General features: G+C 43.3%; 2 protein-coding genes and 1 long non-coding RNA gene across 4 annotated transcripts; 1 reads left to right on the top strand and 2 right to left on the bottom strand.

Moving 5' to 3' along the window:
• Nucleotides 1-5,635: 5,635 nt before the first annotated feature.
• Nucleotides 5,636-7,150, bottom strand: LOC120650365. 2 transcript variants are annotated; one of them, XR_005665584.1, is made up of 3 exons: nucleotides 6,839-7,150; nucleotides 6,360-6,376; nucleotides 5,636-6,278 (listed from the first exon to the last, which is right to left on the bottom strand). It is a non-coding gene; the product is annotated as an uncharacterized LOC120650365 (long non-coding RNA). The 2 variants fall into 2 exon arrangements; XR_005665583.1 differs by having other exon boundaries at nucleotides 6,360-7,143.
• Nucleotides 7,151-10,113: 2,963 nt separating this feature from the next.
• Nucleotides 10,114-13,818, top strand: LOC120650364 (protein ASYMMETRIC LEAVES 2-like). The gene is made up of 3 exons (XM_039927478.1): nucleotides 10,114-10,277; nucleotides 10,498-11,568; nucleotides 13,254-13,818. The coding sequence occupies exon 2, from the start codon at nucleotides 10,531-10,533 to the stop codon at nucleotides 11,389-11,391; it is 861 nt and encodes a 286-aa protein (XP_039783412.1). The 5' UTR covers nucleotides 10,114-10,277; nucleotides 10,498-10,530; the 3' UTR covers nucleotides 11,392-11,568; nucleotides 13,254-13,818.
• A 4,332-nt stretch (nucleotides 13,819-18,150) lies between these two features.
• On the bottom strand, nucleotides 18,151-22,782 carry LOC120650363 (50S ribosomal protein L25-like). The gene is made up of 3 exons (XM_039927477.1): nucleotides 22,347-22,782; nucleotides 21,770-21,899; nucleotides 18,151-18,694 (listed from the first exon to the last, which is right to left on the bottom strand). Exons 1-3 carry the CDS (start codon nucleotides 22,710-22,712, stop codon nucleotides 18,459-18,461), a joined length of 732 nt encoding a protein of 243 aa, XP_039783411.1. The 5' UTR covers nucleotides 22,713-22,782; the 3' UTR covers nucleotides 18,151-18,458.
• Between the last annotated feature and the right edge of the window lie 1,092 nt (nucleotides 22,783-23,874).

Below are 23,874 nucleotides of genomic sequence, written 5' to 3'. Positions count from 1 at the left end.
TATGCATTGATGGAGAAATGTTATTATTGCAATAAGAAAACATATGGTAGGAAAATTACGTGATTTTCTTGAATGAATATTTCCTTCCATGATTGTTGTTAATTAAAAAGAAAGACTAACTGTCATGTACGGGCCGACGAGCTGTTTTTTCGTGCCGTGTTGATCCGAACTCGACCCAAAATACGGGTCGTGCCATACAACCCATCGTGCTGAGATCTTAAACACGGTACGACCCTCATGTCGTGCCAGCAAGGACCAAAATATTTCGTGTTGTGTCGTACTTTAGGTCATGCCAAATGATCATGTCGTAGCCTATCAAAAAATAGCACGGCCCAAGTCTCACATCTGTTTGCGGGCGCAGCTAATAAGGCTACTCTTAGTGGGAGTTTCGTGGGCATAGTTAACTAGACTGAGAACTAGGTAAATACCAGATGGGTTTCATGATTTGTCCTCATATCTCATAATTTACCTACCAGATGGGTTTCATGATTTGTCCTCATATCTCATAAAATTTCATCTTTCTCAATTCTTGTTATGTCAGCAAAATTGATAATATACCATTAGGAAACTTTTTCCGCTGCCGCAGCGCCGATCAGAGAAGAAGAGCAGAGGGACACCTGGAGGAGGGGAGAGACAGATGGCGATGGCAGTCGGAGAAGGGGGTGAACAGGGTGCCACAGGTGGACGTCTCCCCCGTCGACCGCCGGGTGGCGCAGCTCCTGCTCAGCAGCGACTCCTGCGCCAGCAGGCACCGCTGCTCTCAGCTCTGACCTTGCCCTGGTTTCTTATCCTTGCGATTCACTCGCTCGCTCGCACTGCCAACTCGTATAATGCTTCCTCTGCTTCTGAACTCTGAATCTGAAACTCCTATACGGGCAATCGATCGCATGGTTCATGTGATTGATTCATTTTTGGTTTCCATCTGGTGTCATGTTTAGTGTTCATTTACTGTGGTTGTATCTCAGTGTAACGTCTCGCTTCCTCGAGGCCGGCTCCGCTCACATCTGGCAGTTTAATTAGGACATAGATTATCCTCACAGACTAACACATGTCTTTTCTGCACATTTTGTTCTCACTCGTGCGCACTCAGGAAGAACTTTCCGGTCGGTCACCCATCCCCAAATTGCTCCGAGCCAAACACGCTTAACCTCGGAGTTCTTTAGAGACCGGCTTCCGAAAAAAAAGTTACAACTTGTTGGTATGAGTATCCTATTAATCCTATTAAGTCCTGGGTCGGGGTGTCACATACTCACCCCTTAAGAGACCGACATCCCCGTCGGTGAATTCCAAACCAAGAATGTCCTCTTTTGGTCACGTCCCGTACGTCCAGTGCCAACGGCCCATGTGTCACATCCGTGCGTCCAGTGCCAACGGTCCCTATGCCACGTCCGTGCGTCTAGACCAATACATGTCTTTTCTGCACACTTTGTCCTCACTCGTGCACACTCGGGAAGAACTTCTCGGTCGGTCACACATCCTCAAATTGCTCTGGGCCAAGCACGCTTAACCTCGGAGTTCTTTGAAAACCGACTTCCGCAAAAAAGTTACAATTTGTTGGTATAAATATCTTATTAATCCTATTAAACTCTAGATCGGAGTGTCGCACTCAGTTCGTTGGTGCCACCTACAACTTTGCAAGACTCTAAGCATCTCCTGCAATTTCCTACTCAATCATCGCCGTCGAGGCGTCGATAGCGCCAAGAAGGCCAAGGAGTTCCTCGGCCTCAAGGACAGCAAGGTAACACGACCAACCTGCGGTCACGCTGGTTCGCCGATTCGGACCTGCTCTCGCCGGCGTCGGCCCTCAAATAGCCGACACTACAGCACAATAGGCATTAGGAGGCGTTCTGCTAATGGAATTATTAAGAAACGGCTTAATAACTTTTGTTTAAAGCCGTTTTTGCCCAAACGCCTTTGTTTAGCCTGCAGTCATCGGCGTTTTAGAGAAAACACCCCAAAATTTGATTGTTTAGGAGGCGAAACTAGAGATGCCATAATAATTTCTTCTTTTGAGGGCATTTCTACACAATCGCCTGTTAAAACTTAAAACATAGCAGACATTCGGTAGAAAACACCTTGTAATGCAATATATGCGCATAAGACCCTACATCATCTGATATTTGTTTAAGGTATCCTCCCACAAGCTTCCCCCCTCCCGTGAAGCCACGAGCCACGATCCAATCAAAAAGAGAGAGGAAAAAAACAAACAGAACAAGCACTAGGGTTGGGGTCTTATTAATTGAACTTGTGAGTGATAAGACACGAAACAAACCGCAAGTCTTGAGTCATCTACTGATGCCATTGGCATTCACATCGTGAATAATTCGCGATGTCCGAGTCAGCATGCACCAAATAACTTTCCATAACACAAATAAATACTATATTAACCGACGTCCCGATCCCAAGGTCTTCACACCCCAGTCCTCCATTCATATTATTGAAAATAACAGCATATAATTACCGTAGTGTGAAGGCAAAACAATCTCCAGGCTCTTCAGTTTTCTGCCGATCGTTGGGCCAATTAATCTTCAAATCCCCAACGTTATGATTCCCGGGTCAATCGTTATAATTAAAAGCTGCCTGTCGGTTTGTTCGTTATTGAAAATCGTTGTCCTACTTGATGGACTACCCGGAATGATAGGATTTTCAATCGAGCTCTTTTACGGTGATCAAGTTAGACCAGGTTGAATGATGATTCCACCTACTAATTACTATATATAAGCCAGTTCCGGTTCAAGGTAGGAGAGGAGGCAGGCAGGCAGTGGCACTAGTAAGCGCTAATCCACCTCAACTGCTGCTGCTGCTTCGAAAACGAATCCACCTCAACTTCTAAGAACTGCGGTGATGCAGTCGCTTCTAAGACAAGTGATGCAGGCCAAAATTCTCTTCTGTGCGACGACTGTTTTTCTGGTTTCCATGGCCAACGCCACCAGCAGCCCACAAGAGCTAGCGCTCCTCCAATGGAAAGCCTCTTTAGCCGTTGCCAGTTCTCTGTCGTCATGGTCACCGGCAGGCAACTCAACCTGCTGCTCATGGTAGGGCGTCGCGTGCGATGCCGCAGGCCATATCGTTGAGCTTAGCCTTCCTGGTGCTGGGCTCAGGGGCCAGCTTGACGCCTTCGACTTTGCTACCTTTCCAAAGATCAACAAGCTCAACCTCAGCATCAACAGCCTCGTTGGTGCCATCCCAAAGAAGCTATGGTTGTCGCGTTCTCTCCAAGAAATTGATCTGTACGACAACCACCTAAATGGTACAATATCATCGGAGATTGGAAACATGACTGCGCTGAAACAACTCGACCTTTCATTCAACCAACTGGAGGGTGAGCTCCCTGCAACAATCTCATCACTCCAATATCTGACCTATCTTAACTTGAAAAGCAATAAGCTCAATGGGTTGGTTCCAACGGGCATAGGTAACCTCACAAACTTGCAGTTCCTGTCTTTGTCAAATAATCGCTTCACTGGACCACTTCCCCCATCAGTTGGAAACATGAAGCTTCTCAGAGTATTGTCTCTCTTCAACAACAACCTCAATGGGACCATACCTTTAGAGATTGGAAACATGATCTCCCTGCAAAAGCTTGATTTCAGGAACAACCAACTGGAAGGTGAAGTACCTGCAACCATCTCATTGCTCCAAAATCTCAACTATCTAGCACTAGGCACCAATAGATTTACGGGTACAATACCTCTAGATCTTGGCCGCAGGCAGCCACTCGATCTCATTGGTTTAGCCAACAATAGCTTCTATGGAGAGTTACCACAAGGCCTATGCAGATCTTTTGCATTAGAAGTGCTGGCTCTAAACAACAATAACTTGTCAGGCACGTTGCCATCATGCATAAGAAACTGTTCAAATTTACAATCTCTTAGGCTGGGGCAAAACCACCTTTCTGGCAACATATCGCAGATACTTGGAGTCCATTCCAACCTAACTGTTCTTGATGTCTCCAAAAATCAATTTAGTGGAACACTTCCTCCAACTTTCTGTTCATATACTTCTCTTCTGATCCTGGATCTATCAAATAATAATCTCTCCGGAGAACTCCCCAGCTGCTGGTGGAACATGCAAAACCTACAATTTTTGGATTTGTCAAGAAATCACTTTATAGGTAAACTTCCAACAACAAGGAACCATATCTCTTCTCTGAAATTGCTGAATCTGGCATACAACTACTTCCATGGAGATTTTCCATCTGTCATACAGAAATGTAAGAACCTAATCATACTCAACCTTGGGCGAAATAGGTATTACAGCATAATTCCTTCATGGTTAGGTGTGACAAACCGTAGCCTAAGGTTTCTACAACTACGGTCAAATATGTTTCATGGAAATATTCCGAGAAAGTTATCACAACTCGCTTATCTCCAGCTCCTGGATTTAGCTGACAACAACCTCACAGGTTCTATACCAACTGAGTTTGCCAACTTGACATCCATGAGGCGACAAAATACAGAACAGTTAGTGATATTGGTCGAATACTCTACTAATTATCCATATTTTGGACGAGTTGATATAAACTGGAAAGGTCATCACGAGATATTTCAAAGAACAGTGTCTCTAGTTACAGGCATGGACCTATCAAGCAACTTCCTCACTGGTGAAATACCTACAGGGTTGTCAAATCTACAAGGCCTCAAGTTACTAAATCTGTCAAGGAATCATTTATCGAGCAGTATTCCAAAAGATATTGGTGACTTGAAGTTTCTTGAATCTCTCGACATTTCATGGAATCAACTAACAGGCACAATTCCATTAAGCATCTCAAACTTGATGTCTCTTAGTTCTTTGAATCTATCCAGCAACCAGCTATCAGGCAGGATTCCCAAAGGCAATCAACTCCAAACACTCGATGACCCTTCTATTTATGCCAACAATTCTGGGCTCTGTGGTTTTCCTTTGAGCATAGCATGTCCAGGTGATTCAAACTCAGTACCAGCATCCGATGAGCAGAAGGAATATCATAAAGACCATGAGGAATTATGGCTATGCTATTGGGTAATTGCTGGGTTTATCTTTGGAATATGGCTGTGGCTTGGAGTCCTAGTTTTCTTGAAGCCTTGGAGGGTGGCAATATTCGAATGTGTGGACAAGATGTTAGATATAGTTGTTAGTTGCTCAGCTCAACTCAGTATTTTATAGTACAAAAGATCGTATTATGAGGTGCTCAACTAAGATTGTAGATGCCCTGTTATCTAGTTTACACTACACTCTGCAATTCCCCACCCCAGTTGAAATGCAAGTTTCTGTGATTGTACCAATGAACAGCTTTCTAATTATAAAGTAAATCTGGATTGTAATATATAGGATATATTCAGATCAAAGTATGTATTACAGTGAAAGGGAATATTTGGGTATTTCTAAAATACTGAATTGAGCGTATAAGTTACCTTCCCTTTGGATATATAGATTTTTTTGAGTGTTTACAGAATACCATGGTGTCGGAAACTGAGGGTTACCAAAAATATTATGGTATGCTGTAATTTGAACATGTTTTTTTTTAATTTCTACAAACCCAGATAGCCATTATTTGCTTTCGATACGTGAGAAGTAAAGCAGATGTTTGCATTGAGACCTTTTTTAAATGAAGCATTCATAGAAGATCTGCTAGATATCAATAAAATCCAAGACAAAAAAAAATAAAGGATATAGGCCCTTCTCATTTTCTGTATGTAATGAGTATGTGACAACTTGACCCTTTGCCAGATCATATTGCTTATCTGATACTCTGATCAGGGTTACTATGCTGTGTTGAACTAAAGTAGTTGCCTTTTGTTTTAACTAGACAGCACTAATAATATCAAATTATAAATTTGGTTCCTGGGTCTTAGAGCGATATGTTAGACAAGAATGTTATCCTATTGAAGTATTGATGTGCAGGGAAATACTTACTGATCCGAAATAATTCACTTCCTGCCTGCTATATCTAGCCTCATGTAGCACGATGATGTCCATGAATATTAGCCTGCCAAACTTGCGGGTACCCTGGAACACGCTAGCGAAGGGAGTGATTCATTCCTGTGAGACTGAACTTTGCATCAAAATTTTCCTAGGGATTGCCGGCTTGCCGCCACAAGCGAGCAACCAAGCTGGTCATGCCTGCAAGTCATCTTGTGTAGCTAGTCTGTTTTGTATCGACAGCATCGGCCTCTAATGAATGGCTGTGCCCCTGCACTTGCAGCGCACCGTGGCCCACTCTCTTATTCTTCAGTTGAACTGTCACTGCATTTCCGTCGATCTACACAGGCTTGGTGAATAAGCTGTCTCTTCCATTCCTATACACAAGGAGAGCATACATGAATGCTACAAGTATTCTGGAAGTCTGTAAAGTGAACTTCACTATGAGGTTGACAAACCTGAAGTCTTGAGTCATCTGGTGATGTCATTGTTACATGGTGATGCCAAATTGCCAATCAGTAAGCATGTCAAAAAGGTAATATTTATATGGCCCCAAAGTGCCTTGATAAAATGCTAAGAAGGTGGGGTGAAAATTGATCGGGACTCCAAGATGTTTTTTTTGGTCAAGTCCAGTGTGTATCTTGTTTAAGTGAAACGTATCCACAGAACACTGCATATTCACCCACTTTAATTCAGTGGTTAGCAGCAGAGTCTCAGTCCTCTACTTAAACCATTCAGAAGGAACAACTGCTCATACCGTTCTGATTTCTGAAGGGAAAGAAATATGTGCAGAACTTGTATATTTCTGAAGGTGTTGACAAAACCCATTTAAGGGTCCAGAGTGGCCAATATACTACGATTCGCTGAAATGCAAAGACCTTGCCCAAAACTGTGCAAGCAAAAGCCAGAGAGCACACAAAACGGGAGAGACTCGAACCTGAAGTTGGGACACCTGTTAGGATGCCGACGAGGAGGATTCGACTGAAGTAGTCGTGGGCATCACCGATGCACGGCCTCAGCGGCAGAGCGGGGCGCGCCGCGGCTGGGCGGCCGATAAGCTGCACGAGTCCAAGGTAATCCCCCTTCTCTGCACCGACTTGGGACGCCGCCGCAGCAGGGACATGCGGGAACGCCGCCCTCTCTGGCTCCGTGGAGCAGTCGACGGCGACGGCACGGTGGCTCCGCCGATGAAGCGCAGAGGATGGAGTTCTGAAGAATCGTTGGGCCTGGGCCACAAGAAGCGCGGTCCTACAAATCTGTGGGCTGCGCTGCGCTTCTTTCATTTTTATATTAAAAAAACAAAATTTTAAAAATATATGCCGAATAGAAATTTTTTTAAAAATTAGTGCCTTTCGCCTCCTTAATGGGCCATAGGCGTCAGGACCTAAATGTAGCGCACAAGACGCATTAAACAGTAAACTTGTAAAATCGATATAAAATCGTAGAAAAATCACAAAAATACAAACTCAACTGTTCTGAATTCTATGAAACAAGATATACAACTTTTGTTACATAAAGTTTTTCATTTGATCAATGTATCTTGCTCTATTTTAAATACCAGTTTAATACACTTTTATTTAAATCTCAAGATTCATTCTTTGGATGCATGTCATCTTTGGCCAGAGTGTTGCATATGGTGAGCATAAACTTATACAAAATTGGTAGGCCCAGAAAACATTTCTAGAATAAGTTTTTAAATTAGATCTTGCAATATGTCTAGTTTAAATGAGTTATTTATCCATGCTGCTATACTGAGTATTAGAAGTCATAACTTTTACAGTACCATTATTTTATTTCCTAAGAGCTATAAAAAAAGTTTGGTAAATGTTAGATAAGCACAACTAGACCAAATGAATTATTTCAGATTTTTCTAGGTACAAGAACTATTTTTCTTGATTTAGATACATTGATCAAATGAAAAACTTTATGTAACAAAAGTTGTAGATATTATTTCATAGAATCCAGAATAGTTGAGTTTGTATTTTTCCGATTTTTCTATGATTTTATATCGATTTTAAAATTTCACTGTTTAATGCGCCCAGGGCGCCAGGACCTAAATGTAAATTTTTTTTACATTTAGGTCCTGTCGCCCACTGGATGGGCGACAGGCACACTGTCGCCCATTAGGGGGGCGACAGGCACCCATTTTTGAAAATTTCTCTATTCGACATATATTTTTAAAATTTTGTTTTTTTTAAATATAAAAATGAAAAAAAGGCTGCTCTCTGGTTAGCTGAGCCCAAAGGTTTCTCAAAAGAAAAGCTAGGCCCAATCCTGTTGTCAACATATGTATTTTTTTTTTGAAACTAACCAGGCAGAAGAACTGCCGATTATATTAAAAAGTAGATCAAGCCCAAACTGAGCAAACAACAAATAGAAAAAATAGAGCAACACCGGTCGGCTGGATTGAGGCATCAGCACACGCCACACAACGCTAAAGAACACTCAACTAAACTCCACATCGGCCGGTTGGATTGGGACATCAACACGTGCCGAGCTCAACTCATCTCCAACAACTACTCGGTCGGATTGGGACATCGACCCGAGCCTCAACTTACTCTGCCCGGTCGGATTGGGACATCGACACGAGCCTCAACGAAAACCTCTGCTCAGTCGGATTGGGTCATCGACGCGAGCAATCACACACCCACCAACTCTTTTTTGTTTTTTCAAAGTTGAAAAGGAAAGGAAAAGAAGAAACACCCCTGGTGCAGCCAGCCGGAAGAAGGCGAACCACCATGTCGGAAATGCCTAGCGTCGTCTTCAGGACGAGCCACAAGGGCACATCGACCCCAACCCAAGAAGGGCACATATGTATTTTTTTAATCTAAATAAAAACATATGTATTGTTTTAAATTATTGTTATATGATGTATGTACACGTTCATAGTAAGATTCTCACCAACTTACATGTTCTATAGAAAAAATAATCCCTAAGACGAATGTCACATTGATTTGTAGATCTTTTTTCCTTCTCCGCATATTTTCCTACGGTTTTTTTGGTAACTTTAGTAAATAGACTATAATTTTCTTGTTTTTTTTTTCTATTTCTTCCTTATTAACCGCCAGGGTTTTGTAAACCTAGTGGTAATGGAAAGAATAATTCAAGCACTAACAAAGATGGTAAAATAAATGGAATTTTAAGTGGCGCAAAAGAAATTTATTTTATATTTAGCACTTTGTTGAGGGAAACTTAGAACTTGTGTGACAAAGCTGTTGTAGCAGCCCCCAGGGTGATTTCAGCAAAGGTATGTCAAAATCATTATTAATTAAGTGATTTCTCAAAAGAAATATATTGTGAACAAGAAAAATACATCCCATGATTCATTTTCTGCATAGAATCACGTCATAAAATTCATCAAAGAACATCATTTTTTTCTTTAAAAAAAACTACTTTTCATATAAAATCGGTTGGAGAAGCTCTGTCAAATAGTTCTTGATAAGGGACAAGTTGGTATAGTCGCATAGGCTACAGGCCCGTGGAGAACAGGCTCCGAGGATAATCTTGGGGACAAATAAAGTTGTAGAGCGTGATCGTGTCTATACTCCCCCTATTCTAGCCCGGCCGTGTTGATGTATTTGGTAAATCTTTGGACGCAAAATGCTTTTAGACGTGCTATTACATGGAACTTACTATTCTAATTGGAGTGACTGCTCTTTGCTGGGCTATATGGATTAGTGGAAATGATGTCATATTCAAAAATTCTACTCCTAACTCTTCTTTGCAGGTCATTTTTACGGGAACTTATTAGTGGACCAGATCCTGGTCACTACTATCTAAAGAGGAAGAGAGGCTCATCTAATAAAGAGATGCAAAAGATTGGAGGTGACTGCACTGGAAATCTTCAGTAATTTCGGCTGCGTTCCTTACTTTGCCCGGAACTTTAGCGGACAAGACGTTTTATTTGCAGTTTCAAAACTGCCTTCTGTACTCAAAGGCTGGGAGCATTATTCACGGTATGAATGCTGAGGCTGGAATAATTATCCTCAATTAAAAAAAATAAAATTTTTACTAATCCATCTGTGGCAAAAAAAAAAAAGTTTGTAAACGTGTAGTACGGACAGCATTTTGAATGGTTAGTTCCGTATAACCCCGACTACCCCGGGCCCATCCTCGTGCGCGTGGTCGATCCATCATCGGTCGGTGGCTCGCTCGGTACAAGCCGGCCCGACCCGACCCCACGGCCGCGAAACCATCCCAACTCCTGGAGCTCTCTCGACCGCCCTCCCCAACGATAGATCGATCGCGCATCTCTCCCATCCCACCTGCGCTCGTCGCGCCCGGCACCCTCCTCCTCCTGGCTTCTGCACACCGCCGCGCGTCGTGGAGAAGAGATCCGGCCGCCGCCGGGCCATGAATTGATCCCCGTCGCGAGGGTAAGAAGCGTGCCCTAGTTCCCTCAGCTCGCTCGCTCTTCAATTCGTTCCGTCCCCGCGGAGTCGTCCCCTCCGTCCGAATCCCTCCTCCGCTCTCTCGTGGATCCATCATCCGTCCACGCGTATTATCTGATCCGGCCGGTGCAGCAGCGGTTACGATTCGATCCCCACCCCACCGCCGCGCTGACCCTCCTGGTCTCTCTTATGATGTGCGCGTCAGGGATCGAGGAGGAGGAGCGCCGCGCCGCCGTCGATGTCGTCGTCCAGCTCGCCGTGCGCGGCGTGCAAGCTGCTGCGGCGCAAGTGCACGCAGGGGTGCGTCTTCGCGCCCTACTTCCCGCCCGACAACCCGGCCAAGTTCGCCAACGTGCACCGCGTCTTCGGCGCCAGCAACGTCTCCAAGCTCCTCAACGAGCTCCCGCAGGCGCAGCGGGAGGACGCCGTCAACTCGCTCGCCTACGAGGCCGAGGCGCGCCTCCGCGACCCCGTCTACGGCTGCGTCTCCTACATCTCCGTCCTCCAGCTCAGGCTCAAGCAGGCCCGCGAGGACCTCGCCGCCGCGCGCAAGGAGCTCGCCGGCTACATCGGCCCCGCCGCCTTCGCGCCCTTCGTCGCCCCGCCGCATGCGCAGTACCACCACCACCACCAGTACGCCGGCGTGTCCCTCGCCGCCGGGATGGGGCTCGGCGTTGGCGTCGCGCCGCCGCAGCACGGCCACCCGCAACAGCAGATGATGGTGCAGCACCATCAGCACCTCCACCACCACCAGCAGATGGCCGAGGCGCAGCAGCTGGCCGCCGCCGTCGAGGTCGCCAGGGAGCAGGACCTCATGATGAGGCAGGCCGCCGCCTACGCGCACGCCGTGCCAGGGAGCAGCGCCGGCGCCACGGTCGCCGTCGTGCCGCCCGACGCCGTGCCGTACGAGGGCGGTTTCCTCTTCCAGCAGCAGCAACCGCCGCCATCGCAGGCGCCGACGGCCGTCGCGCTCACGTACCAGATGGAGCAGTCCCCGCCGCCGTCGTCGTCGGGCCAGTCGCACCCGGAAGTGTCGCACCAGCAGAATACGGACGGAAGCGACGAGGGCAGCGGTGGCGGCGCAGCGCCGCCGGCCTGATCTGACGGCCGGCGGTCTGCCTGCCTCTGATTTGTCCTTTCATTAGCCTTTTCTTTTCTTTGGTGTTCCTTGTTCCTTGTGATTTTTTTCCCGTACGTCTTCTTCATCATATGGCGTCGTCGGAATCGATCTAGGATCCGTGCATCCCGAAGGCAGGCGAGATGGATCCTTCTCAAGGTATTCTTCTTCTCACGTTTATCCGCCTTTCCCCTATTCTTGATTCAGGCCTGTCATTTGATGATTCTCCTTTGACTTTCTTGACGATACTCTCTGTTCATAAAAGTTCGACTGTAGAGCAAATGAACATATAATTTTTACTAAGCTCATGATTCCCATCCTTAAAGCATGCATGAAAGTAAATTAAGGAACTGTTTTCACTTGTCGTTGGAACTGCAAGTTGTTTGCAAGTGCTAACTCCAATAAAGCAATAATGTCACTGATATTTTCTTAGTGCATGTATGTAGAATGAACAATGGAGATTTATTTAGAGAGAGGTGACATCTTTAAGTAGGTGAATTGCTCACCCATAGTAGTATAATGATATGTTATGGCTTCATGAAATGACTATCCTGGTGGATGGCATATTGGCATGTTAATAAAGAAGACTAGCTATTATAATTAAGTGCTTCTTGCTTATGGGAAAACGAACTGCTTGAGCTCATGGGTCCATATAGTTATTTTGTTCCTTGCAGATCTAAAGGCAATTTAACACATGTGTAACACACAAGTAACACATTATCAGCATAACGTGTCTAGCTAATAAGTGCCCAAACCAGCATACCACTTGATTACAAGAAATATACTAGCTGGGCATGGGCGGCGGCTTTTCTACACAGATGCATGGTATCTGTCATGTTTAAAAATGTGCAAGATCTAAAATTATGCTATTTCGTCAATTAATTCCTTTTGCTAGCTATAAACTCAGTTCTTTTGAAAGCTATATATAAACTCAGTTCTTTTACAGTGTTTCCCTGCTAGAAGATCGATATAGCTTAACTATGAAAAAGGATTGTGTTATGTGCTTTTGAAGTGCTGAAAAAGTAAACAATACTATTGGGTTTACGGTGATCCCCCAAAAAGATTCTGGCCTTGTAGAGTGTCTGACGATCCCCAAAAGATAATGTACGTACTGATGCCAATGATAGATGCAGTGAACCTGACTTGTTGAGTCGTAATCTCTCTTTGCTGCTTAAACAGTTATTAGTTCTACTGTTCACTACTCTGCATGAGTGGACAGCACACATCAGTCTGATGGTTATTAAGAAAAGTGATCGATGCACAATGGTCTATAGGTTATCATTAATCTGTACAGCATGCCGGCTATGATATCCTTGTGTGTTCCGATCCCATGCGTATATACTTTCTTTCTATCTCTAGCTGTGGCTAGAAATAGGCAAACAGCGCTGAGGCCTCCTGCTGTACTCTCACTATAGGCATCATGCATACGGTTTGGTTGCAGTCTGTAAAATTTTTGAAAAGGCATCTTTCTATATTTGAAGTACTAAATATTGACTAATCACAAAAATAATTACAGAACTGGTCTGTAAATCGCGAGACGAATCTAATGAGTCTAATTAATATGTCATTAGAGGTTATTTATTGTAGCATTAATGTAGCAATTTAGTATCTAATTACAGCCTAATTAGGTTCATTAGATTCGTCTCGGCATTTACAGACAGCAGTCGCAATACGTTTTTTATTTCGTCTAGATTTAAGTCTTCATGCAGGTGCCGGAAAAAAAATTTGGAATTTGGAATTACGCAACCAAACACGGGCGGAAATTATGTATATGAAACACTGTTTTATCACCCATTCAATTTCACTCACTGACCTATCATTCACCTGGAATTATGCCTTGTCAGGTTCCTCATGATCAGTACGTTGCCTTTCTTCCTCAAGAGTTAGAGCCAAATAAATGCAAGACAGAAGGAGTGGTAGGAAATGGGGACAGATATACTCATCTTGGATCAGTGTAACACAGAGAAATTAATGGTGGGAAGGTGGAGAGATGGGGCAGTAGAGGTAGACAGACACAGCAGAGAGAAGCATAGCATGCCTGGTGTGCTGCAGTGCAGGAGGGGATCGGAGCAGCAAATGGTGAAGTGATCGAGATAGTGGAAACAAAATGCATGCGAACTAAAGTTGTATGCACTGTGCAGGAGGGAGCAGCAAGCATGAATAAAGAAGTTGACAAGAACAGTAGGAGCAGCTAAACATATATCTTCGTTCGCATGCGCATTTCTTCTTCTTTTCACCTTTTTCAGCGCAGTGTTATTATTATTAGTAATCTTTTGCCTTCCCCCTTTTTTTTCCTTTTTTGTTTGTCACTCGTAAATTCGTTCTGCCATCTTGTGTATAAGTGAATATAGAGAAGCCTTTATCTGGACATAAATAGACAGAGCTAGCTAGTCAGTTTTTTTTGTGACATTATCATTTTTTTCTGGGTTATTCGGTGTAGCCTTCATGCCTGTGGATAGGGGGTGAAAACCAAGTCTCGCTTCTCGTATAAATATAATATGTTAATTTCCTACATACTGCCGCATTAATAGCTTAATAACAGTTTTAAAGTTGTGCTCGATCTATTTCTTTTTGGAAGAATACGAAACAAGCAGTAGCGATTATTATGTGCCTGTTGGGACTCTTTGGTACGTAGTATAGCTCTAGTCCTAAATCATGCTTTATTTTTTTTTTCAAAAGGATCAGAAGAGTGCTGCACTTCCAGGAGCTTCACAATCTCTCATGCATGTGCGCGGGTACCGTCACACCACTGTCCAACTTGCCAATAGTACAGTACATATGCTATCCCTTTCATTCAATACACATGGCCGCTACTCCCCCCAGTGCAGTGTGCACTCACCTGTAGCCATCACATGCTAAGATAATTTAATTTTAGCTAAAAATATTTTAGTTCCAAATTACACACTAAACGATGGGTGATAACCAGAAACATTGATCTTTTATCATTAACAGATTTCAAAATCCAATCTTTAATTGAAACTTCAATATAACCGTACGTGAGCGATTTCAAAACCTAGTGTGGTCGCCAAACCTTTTTTTCTAGAAACAAAATGGGCCAACGTTTGTTGAAATAATCAATTTCTCATGGTAGGAGAAGAATTCAATTAGATAATTTTCGCAAAAAAAAAATTCAATTAGATAAGGGATAATAATGAAATACATATCCATTCAGAAAATACTTCCCTTCCGCTAGAATTGCATTCTTTGTTGGGACAAAAGTAGTATGCAAGTTTTAGTGACAAGTTTGTTGTGATTTACAAAAAAAACTTGCATTAGGTCTTTGACCACATAGGCGACCGTTTCCATAAAGAACTCTCTTACTAATAGTAGTGTTAGGTGTATTTACAGTTAACTACTGTGATGTGGAAAATTCTTCTCTAGGAAACTACTGTCCTTGTCTCATTCTTTATATAGAAATATTTCAGCAGTGTCCTGCGGCAAAAGACCATGACAAAACAGTGCACCACAACAAATTTTCACTGGAGGTATATTACGTCAAAACTTGAAGCATGGATTTTTTCCTCGTTGTTCTGTGTACAGGGCCGGGATAGAGTGAGAAAATGTTTGGACAGCAGGGACTGATAGTCTTTATGGATTGCACTGAAATCAATGGATCTCACAGACAACTAGGGCTGACTTCCCATCTCCCCAACCTGGCCGTAGTTCCCTTTTCATATTCCATGGCTAGCTCGCCTGATGCTGTTTCGTTGTTTAACCGATCCCATAGCTAGAACTAGAAAACCATTAGCTGGCCAAGTAGCTAGCCAGGTCTACTCACCCATGTAACATTTCTTAATCCTCACCACAGGTGTAGCATAAAGTGTAGTGCAAACCAAGGTTTTGGTGTACGTGCAATCTAGAGGCTAAATTAAGCTCCTTGTCCCCATGTCAAGCTATTGACCCACATTACAAATTCGGGAATCAGAACTCGATCTAGCCTTGTGCTAGCAGACAGTGGTGGCACCAATCAGTGCCTTGTGGTGGTAGGGCTCCCTTGCATGGGAGAGAAACACAAAGTGTTCTGCCATCGCCATCTTTTCTTGATACATGCCGAAATGTAAGGAGAGCAGCAGCCTTCAATTTACGCAATTGTCTACTACACTATGCGAAAAGAGCACTCTGCTATACGCGTACGGCATAGAGAGTGACTGACCACCCGGTCCAGTAACCCGCTGCGACCGGGTGGCCCTCCTTGTCAGCCACCGCACACACTGATTTACCGTGGAAACCCTTTTGTGCGCGCAGCGATTTTCTCCATGAAATTCTATGGCTTTGAATGCAGAAACAGACGGGGGTCGCTTTGGTGTATCTAACTCTGGGGACCTCTGGATTTAGTCCCTAGTTGTTGTTGCTGCTCTGGGTGCGGTTTTGGAGTTATTGCCACGACTATCTGCCGGCGCTATGCAGTTACCAACGCTAGCAGTAGGAGTTGTCGCCATTTCCTCAGTCCTCTGCGCTCTCTTTGTAATTTGAGACCTGTGCAAAGATTAGTGGTATCTTTCAATCATTGGACTCGTCCAAAAGGACAAGTGTTCTTTTGCTCATCCTGACTTTTAACACAGCAGTGCATTGTTGTCTGGGCCAAAAAAGGACATACACGTACATAAATGTGAAGCTGCAACTGAGTCTATGAGCACAAAAATACCGAGAAAACCACCACCAAGAAACGGGCTTAACGGGTATATATGAAACTGTAATCCATCACAACTATAATGCAGCGTGCTTCCTTTCAGGACATCTTGGTTACACGTCTCGTAAACATGAGCACAAAGATCAACATTGCAGCTGTTTACCATCCAGATGGAGAAAACTGAAGAGATTGCATGCAGAGTCCAGTCTGCTGTCTGGAGACTGATCCACAAACATGAAGCCTACAACAAGGGTGTAAGGATCGATGGACCAAGAAGGGGGGTGAATTGAGCCTTTTTCAAATTTCTAAGATAGATAAAACAACCTTAACCTATGCAATGCTAGTAAGGCTCAATTCACCAACCGGCTAAACAAAGCAAACTACACAAGCTAACAAAGATATGAAACTAAGCAAGGTAGAGCTAAGCTATGATCTCTAAGGTCAAGCACATGAAAGAATGCATGAAAGTAAGTGCTTGAAATGAAAGAGAGTGCAAGAGACAACCGGATTTTTTCCCGTGGTGTCGATGTGTTGGCACACACCCCTAATCCACGTTGTGACACTCACTAAGAGTCTTGTCACCTCCCATGTCACCGAGACTTGGGCGCTCACTAAGAGTCTCCGTTCACCATCCCGGCGTGGTGGAGCTCAAACCACGTACAATCTTCTTCTCCGGGCTCCCACAATCCTTGGCAAGCTCCGCGAGAAACACTTCTATCACCAAGATCGTCTAGGTGCTGCCAAACACCAAGAGTAACAAGCTCCTAAGCCTTCACTTGACCTACACTCAGTTGGCCCTAACTCAAGCACACTTGCTACACTTGCAAATGATGAAATCTTCAAGGTTGAAGCACAAACAAAGCACTAGATCTTCTCTCTTTTGCTCAAAGCTCTTTCTCTTCTTCTCAAGGGTGGCCTCAGGTTTTCAAGGTGTCAAAGGCAACTGAAATGAGCCAGGGGGTACCCTTATATAGAGTGGAGGAGGTCACATAGCCGTTGGAAGTTTTCTGCAGAAAAACCGTGACCACCGGAAGAACCGACGGTATAGAAAGTATAGGCATCGGTTCAACCAGTCTCTCTGTGTCAAAGAAGTAGCCGTTGGAGTTCTGACACAGTATCCACGCTTGCGTCATTTGCACCGGTGCATGCTCCGTAGGGGCATCGGTTCAACCGGTGCTGAAGAGGTTCACTGATCAACTCAAACAAGCGTTCTGGAATAAAGTACATCCAATGCACCGGTGCTTTGATTCTGAAGCGTCGGTTCAACCGGTGCTGAAGAGAAATTGAAGTCCACCAAAACATGCTCTCTGGAACAAAGAACTTCCATTGCACCGGTGCTTATCTTTTGACCATCGGTTCAACCGGTGCTATACTTGATTTCTGCCTTCATCCAGAGAAGATAGACCAACAGGGCATCAGTCCTTCCGCCATGCATCGAATGCTCCGATGCTAGAGCACCGGTTCAACCGGTGCTGCTGATTTTCTTTGTTTTCAGCTGTTTTGACTTGGATTTGAATGTGACTTTGATTGTTTCTTCTTCCAAGAGTTGTGTTGACTTCTATTGACCATATTTTGCTTGTTTTTGAGTGAGTGTGCAAGATTTCTAAGGCCAACTTAAGTTTGATCAAGCTACTAACTCATGAACCCCTCTTAATAGTACGATCAAGAACTAGAAACTATAAAACCCAACTAAATCAAGTGTCCTTCAACTCCTTGTGACACTTGAGACTAGAAAGGTCCTTAATCTTTCATATCGAGTCCTTGGTACGCATGATTGTTTCGAATTGAGGGGTCTCCTTTCATATTTCATACGAGACTAATCCAGTTATTGAGCTTTCCTTTAAAACACACGTTAGTCACATACGGTTGTCATAAATCACCGAAACTTACCAATAGCATCTATCGGCCTAGATGCGCTACAAAGGGTTAAATATGAAAAGGTCGCCCGTACAGGGCAACAACCAACATCCATTACTCGCCGAGAAATGAGCTTCAACAGGTCATCTCCCTGCTTCCAGTGCATGCATTCAGCATTAAATGCGTAAGATCATGACAGAACCACGTAGTCGAAACTATGAACAATAAGAATCACGAGACATTGCAAGAGCAACTTACAGCTCAAAACAACATCATGCACAGGTCCCCAATTCAACCAGGCCACAGAAAACAATAATCCACAAAATGTCTACATGTTACATGTCCCCAGACTCAGATAAAGGATGTTATTTTGCAGTCATCGATACACAAGATTTCTCTTGTGATTGTTCTTTGCTTGGTTCGTTCATTTGTATTTCGAAGACAACAACTTGTGTTTCAATCTACTACCACACTGAAATCGAGCAAACAAGTAACAAAAAAGGCAAGCCCAGAACAAGAGGTGGAACTGCTGGATGGTTGTAGCACATCAGGTATAATGTTATCAACTCTTGAGATCTTGCATTGTTTCCGACTCGACTGGCTTTGAGGCCAAGATCTTGCATACCGGCATCGTCTCATTTTTACTCAGCAACTTGAGCGATGGATGGACAGGAATGTCATGCATTAATACCCTATCTCCGACATCAAGATTTGTCAGGTCCACCTCAATTTTTGGAGGGATGTGCTCAGCTGGGCAGAGATACACCAGGCTGGTCCTTATTTTCTGCAAAAAGCCTCCTGCATTGTCAATCGAATTCGGTAGTCAGGTCAAGCACAAAAAGCAAGTAATTCAACAGCTAGCAAATTACATCAAAGAACACCAAAGTATGAGCTAGGTGATGCACAAAAGAAGAAGATAAGTGGCAGAAGATATTGAACGTGCTAGAATACTATGCCTTAACAAGCTATTTTTGTGTACCTCAGGTTTGTATAGTTATGTGGTTTGTAGCTAAGAAAGAAGAGGCTGATAAAATGAACATCACTTATCCTAGGTGCCCATACACAGAAACGTCACGTATCCATTATTGCAATCAGATAATCTGTCACTCTCACCAAACTGCAGCTCACGCAGTATGATCAACTGGACACTGAAAATTGTCAATGGAATGCATACAATCGAACTGAGGAACTTTGAATAATAACACGTTTGTATATTCAGATATATTCCAATTCATATAAGTATAATTCTCATAGAAATACTTTCAGAATATTTTACAGGTTCCACAGATTGTACTAAGTACAAACCAACACTCAAGTTAAATCATGATGGCTATGGAGAATTCAAAAGCAACACTTTATTTCGATGGAAGGAACAAGAAAGCATCATGCATGTCAGTTAATGAGCTAATAGAGCATTATACAAAACTAAGAAAGACTTTAAACCCTACATGTACAAGCAATTCAGTAACTCAGGAAACTGACAAATGCAAAAGGCAAGGGGACACGAACTTGTAATATTTTGAACAGATGTGCCAAACAGCGCGTCCTAGTCTGCTCAGAGCATCGGCTAACTGCATATATCAACTATGAGCTGAATGCTTCCTGACATTTTATTTATTATTATGTCAGTTTGGCACTAACCTGAATACTGCTTAAATAATTAGGATAAGTTCAGGAGTCTTGAGAATAAACAATAATGACTTATGGCATCATAAACATGTAACTATGATGATGGCTTCCCAAATAAGACTAAACAACACTGTATTAAAAAGTGAAAGTAAGCACATTGAAGTTGGAATTCAGGTCAGTAAAACTGAGTGTGGGAAGTTGTCTCTCTCACAATCAACCTGCTTTCATAATCAGAAGCACAATTGGGACCTATTGATTGCAGTTTATCATTGTAGGAGTACCGAAGTCGTGGTTGATTCCTTATGCCAGAGGTTTCGATACAAACAATGACAAGGGACAGGCCAGGACCACAGTTGATGCTGGAGTAAATAATAGAGGATACAGGTGCCGCTTGCAGAAAACATGCATAAACTTTGTCTATAGAGCTACTAAAATGTCTGCTTCATAATTCAAATGTTTTAGTGAATTAGGATAAAGCTACTGGAATGCCTCAGGGTAGTAACATCTCACTGTAGAGCTTGCCTAGGACTAAAATGCTTTGTTGTTTTCATAGTTTCGCAGTCATGGGTCTTACTGATAACAAATCAAAGATTATATTTTTGGTTATCCTGAGATGGATAATTGGTATGTACATGGGTGATATCTTAACAAAAGATGAAGAATGAGTAGGAGATACCACATACTATTTACTTACCTACACTTCACTACTTGAGCAATGTTGCTGTAGAAAAATTGTTTACATATGCATGTGTTCAGAACTTCAGATAATCAAAAGAAGTCTATAGACTACAATCAATTGTGTTCTGCATGCTTATAGCAGAAATGGAAAAGTAGGTCTACTCATGATTCATAAATATCTCAGAAAGCATACTAACACTGTTTTCTATTTATTCCATGAATTAGGAAAAGAAGTTGTTTCGGTACACCATGCATGCACACATCAGTACAGTTCTTTCTTTAAGAGACCTAACTAATTAAGTTTAAGGCTTTAGGCATCAGGAATTTTTTGAAGTCAACCCTCACATGGCATGACAACCTTTTGGGCAAGCTTAGCCTTTTTTTTCGTACACGACCTTTTAGACAAGTCCACACCAAATTCGCAGAAAAACTCATGCTTCCCCACTCCTAGTTATGACTCGAGATATGATCGCTGACTGTTCAGCTCTCCATCCAACACCCATTTTTCCCATCATAACATGCAAACAGGCTCAAGATTCACATGTTAGATGTGGGCTGCAAGATGAGCAAAGCTGCTTTCAAACTGCCAATCCTGTTTCTCATTTTTATTTTTATGTTTTGGACAGATAAGATGATATACTTTGTCTTCAAATTGTGGATAGGTTCTGCCCTACAATCATAAATGCATATTGCCCTCTGAAATCACCAGGTAACGATATCTTTTTTTTCCAGATGAAGATGGCACCAACCTAAGCTTAGCATTTCATGTAACTGCAGAGGTTTGATCCTTAAGTTCTGAAAAAAACTCGGGGAAGGTAGAGAAATACTATGATGTACGATCAGAAAGATTCTTATCAGCTCTGCATGATTTGGGAGGGAATTCTCAAGCACTAAATCTTTAGATATCTGCTAGTTTAACAAATGATATCCACGGGCAAAAGTTCCTTTTCTGAAACAGACAATTTCAAGTGCTTTGATAAACGCAATAGATGAGAGAACATATCCAAGACGTCTAATCTTCACTGCACATTAGGCATTAGCAAAGAAACACAAGAAATTCAGAGAGTAGATCCATGTAATAGCGCAACAACAAGTCAATGAGTGCCAGTTAGGCAGTTACAACATCTGCTATGACTTACTGTTTTTGCGCAGTCATGGTACTTGTGGAAGAAAACAATTCTTTGTGTGTGTTTTAGACTTTCATTAATTAATGGAAAATAAATTTGACTAGGTAGGCATGTCATACTACCACCAATCAGGAAAATTTGACGTTCAGACAAGGAAAAGAAGACTAAAGCAAGTTGTACAACCTGTCTGAAATGTCATGTTTACAAGACTGCAGGTAGTTAAAGAGAGTTCCAGTGGGTGCCATTTACACCAAGAGCTTGCTCTATGACTAATATTTTTTCACACAGGCCATAGCCATGTACTGACAATGCAAGACATCAATTCTAAGAATGTGTTTCAGTATTGCAAAGGAACATTTCTGGATTCGCATGCCATCTAAACTTATATGCCGAGCATACCAAGAAATGTTGTCGAAAAATGAAATGAAAGAAGCGGTACCTTTCTTCAAACCAGGGCAAGCAGTCTCCCCCTTGAACTCAACAGGCAAATTCACCTTCAACATTGTTCCCTCGTCTGCCTGCACCATTACCAAGTTCAATATATTCCCGGTAGTTTCATCTCTATGCACCTGCACACAAAGAGCATACTCATCACATATGGTGCACTGTATTCCAGATTATATAGACATCTGCTATTCAAAACATGTATTTCTTCAAGGAAGCATACGGCTAAAACCACATTGCATCAGTGTCTCTTCATCACGTAGCATTTGCTCGTTTACCCAACAAATAAAGAAGGAAACACGTTGAGGAGGGCTGATGGCAGTAGGTCCAAAATCTTATTTAAAGGTACCACGAGAACAAGAAGTAAGTATATGTAAGCCTAAATGGGACCATTTAGCAAACATCATTTAGGAGCAACAGTTTACTTTACGAGCATTTCGTCAAACAGAATGCGAGCAGACGAGTAGCCCGCTACCCCAACAGATCACAAAGATGCCACTTCGTTCTAAATGCCACACAGACAAGCCAACGGAAGCAACCTCCGGTCGGGAATACGAGGAAATCTCGGGTACCTTGATGGGGAGGACGGTGCCGGAGTGCACGACGGCGTTGGACCGCTCGCCCGCGCGGACCTGGAGTCGGACGGGGGTGGAGAGGAAGTAGGGCGACTGCTTGAGCATCTCCGCCACCTGCCTCCTGTCGGCGGTGAGGAGCCTCCGGTGCGCAATCCCGTTCCCGGGCGCGGCGCCCGCGAGCGCGAGCAGGACCGCGGGGACGCGGCCGTGGCGGCGCTCCCGCGCCGCGGCGCGCGGCCCTGACGTCTCCCGCGGCACGGCCTGGATCGTGTGGTGGTACGACGCCGAGGCCGCCCGCCGCCACGGCGCCGCCGGCATCCCGGCGGCGGCGGCGGCGGCCCGACCGCGGAGACACTGCGCCATCGTCGGGTTCTGGGTTTACGGGAGGAAGAGCGCTGGTGGAGATGGGCTTGGCTGGTGGACTTGGCAGGCGGTGGTTTTAGCGTTTTTTTTATTTTTATATTTTTGAAAAACATTTTTTACATAAATATATTTTTAATATCACAATTTACAATTTTGTACCCCTACCGCCCGGCAGGGGGCGGCAGGGACTTATATGTAAATTAAAAAAAATTTATTTACGCTGAAGCCCTTGGCGGGAGCCTGCCGCCCCCCTGCCAGGCGGCAGGCCCCCTGCCGCCACTCCACTGGGCGGCAGGGGGCCTGCCGCCCGGCAGGGGGGCGGCAGGCTCCCCCATCCAGTATAAAAGATTTCTCTCCCCCCTCCTCCGTCATTTGCTTCCCACGACATCCAGAGAGCGGGAGGGAGAGATGAGGGGTGAGGGAGGGAGTTGTAACGGCGAAGCCCTGCCGGATTTTGGATCCTAACCGCAGGTAATAAATATTTCTCAACTTTCTCGATCTAAATTTTTTGTAAGTTTAATTCTATAATTAGTGTATGCAGCAATAATGATATTTTAGTGATTTAGGTAATGTTTTTTAATATAATTTAGGTAGAATTAAGATTAGTTTTTAGAAAAATCAATTAGGTTTACCAACAAATTTTGTGGTATTGATTAGTTGTTTAATACGAGAAAAAATTTCGAGAAATAGTCAGAAATTGTAGAAAATGTTAGAAAAATATATGAAACATTCAGATAAATTGTAGAAAATGCAGAAAAATTTAGAAAATGTTAGAAAAATATATTTATAAAAATATATTGTCAAAAATTGTAGGAAATGCACGAAAATGTTAGAAAAGTTTATGAAAATTTAAGATAAATTGTAGAAAATGCAGAAAAATTTAGAAAATGTTAGAAAAATATATTTATAAAAATATATTGTACAAAAATTGTAGTAAATGCAAGAAAATGTTAGAAAAGTTTATGAAAATTTAAGATAAATGCAGAAAAATTGTAGAAGATGCAGAAAACTTATATTTCTTTGTGTTAGGTATGGCCGAAGATACGCCATCTCTACTTGACGGAGTCATAGACTCGTCGCACCGGTCCTTCCTTGCAGTGGTTCAGCGCGTGAAACTTAACGTGCTGCGTCCACGTCCACCAGCGGAGTTTATTCCTGTTGA

This window comes from Panicum virgatum, chromosome 9K, assembly GCF_016808335.1.
Source record: "Panicum virgatum strain AP13 chromosome 9K, P.virgatum_v5, whole genome shotgun sequence".
In the NCBI taxonomy this organism is placed as follows: Eukaryota; Viridiplantae; Streptophyta; class Magnoliopsida; order Poales; family Poaceae; genus Panicum; species Panicum virgatum.
The sequence above is the reverse complement of the archived record's forward strand: the minus strand, read 5'-3'. Positions and strand labels throughout refer to the sequence as shown.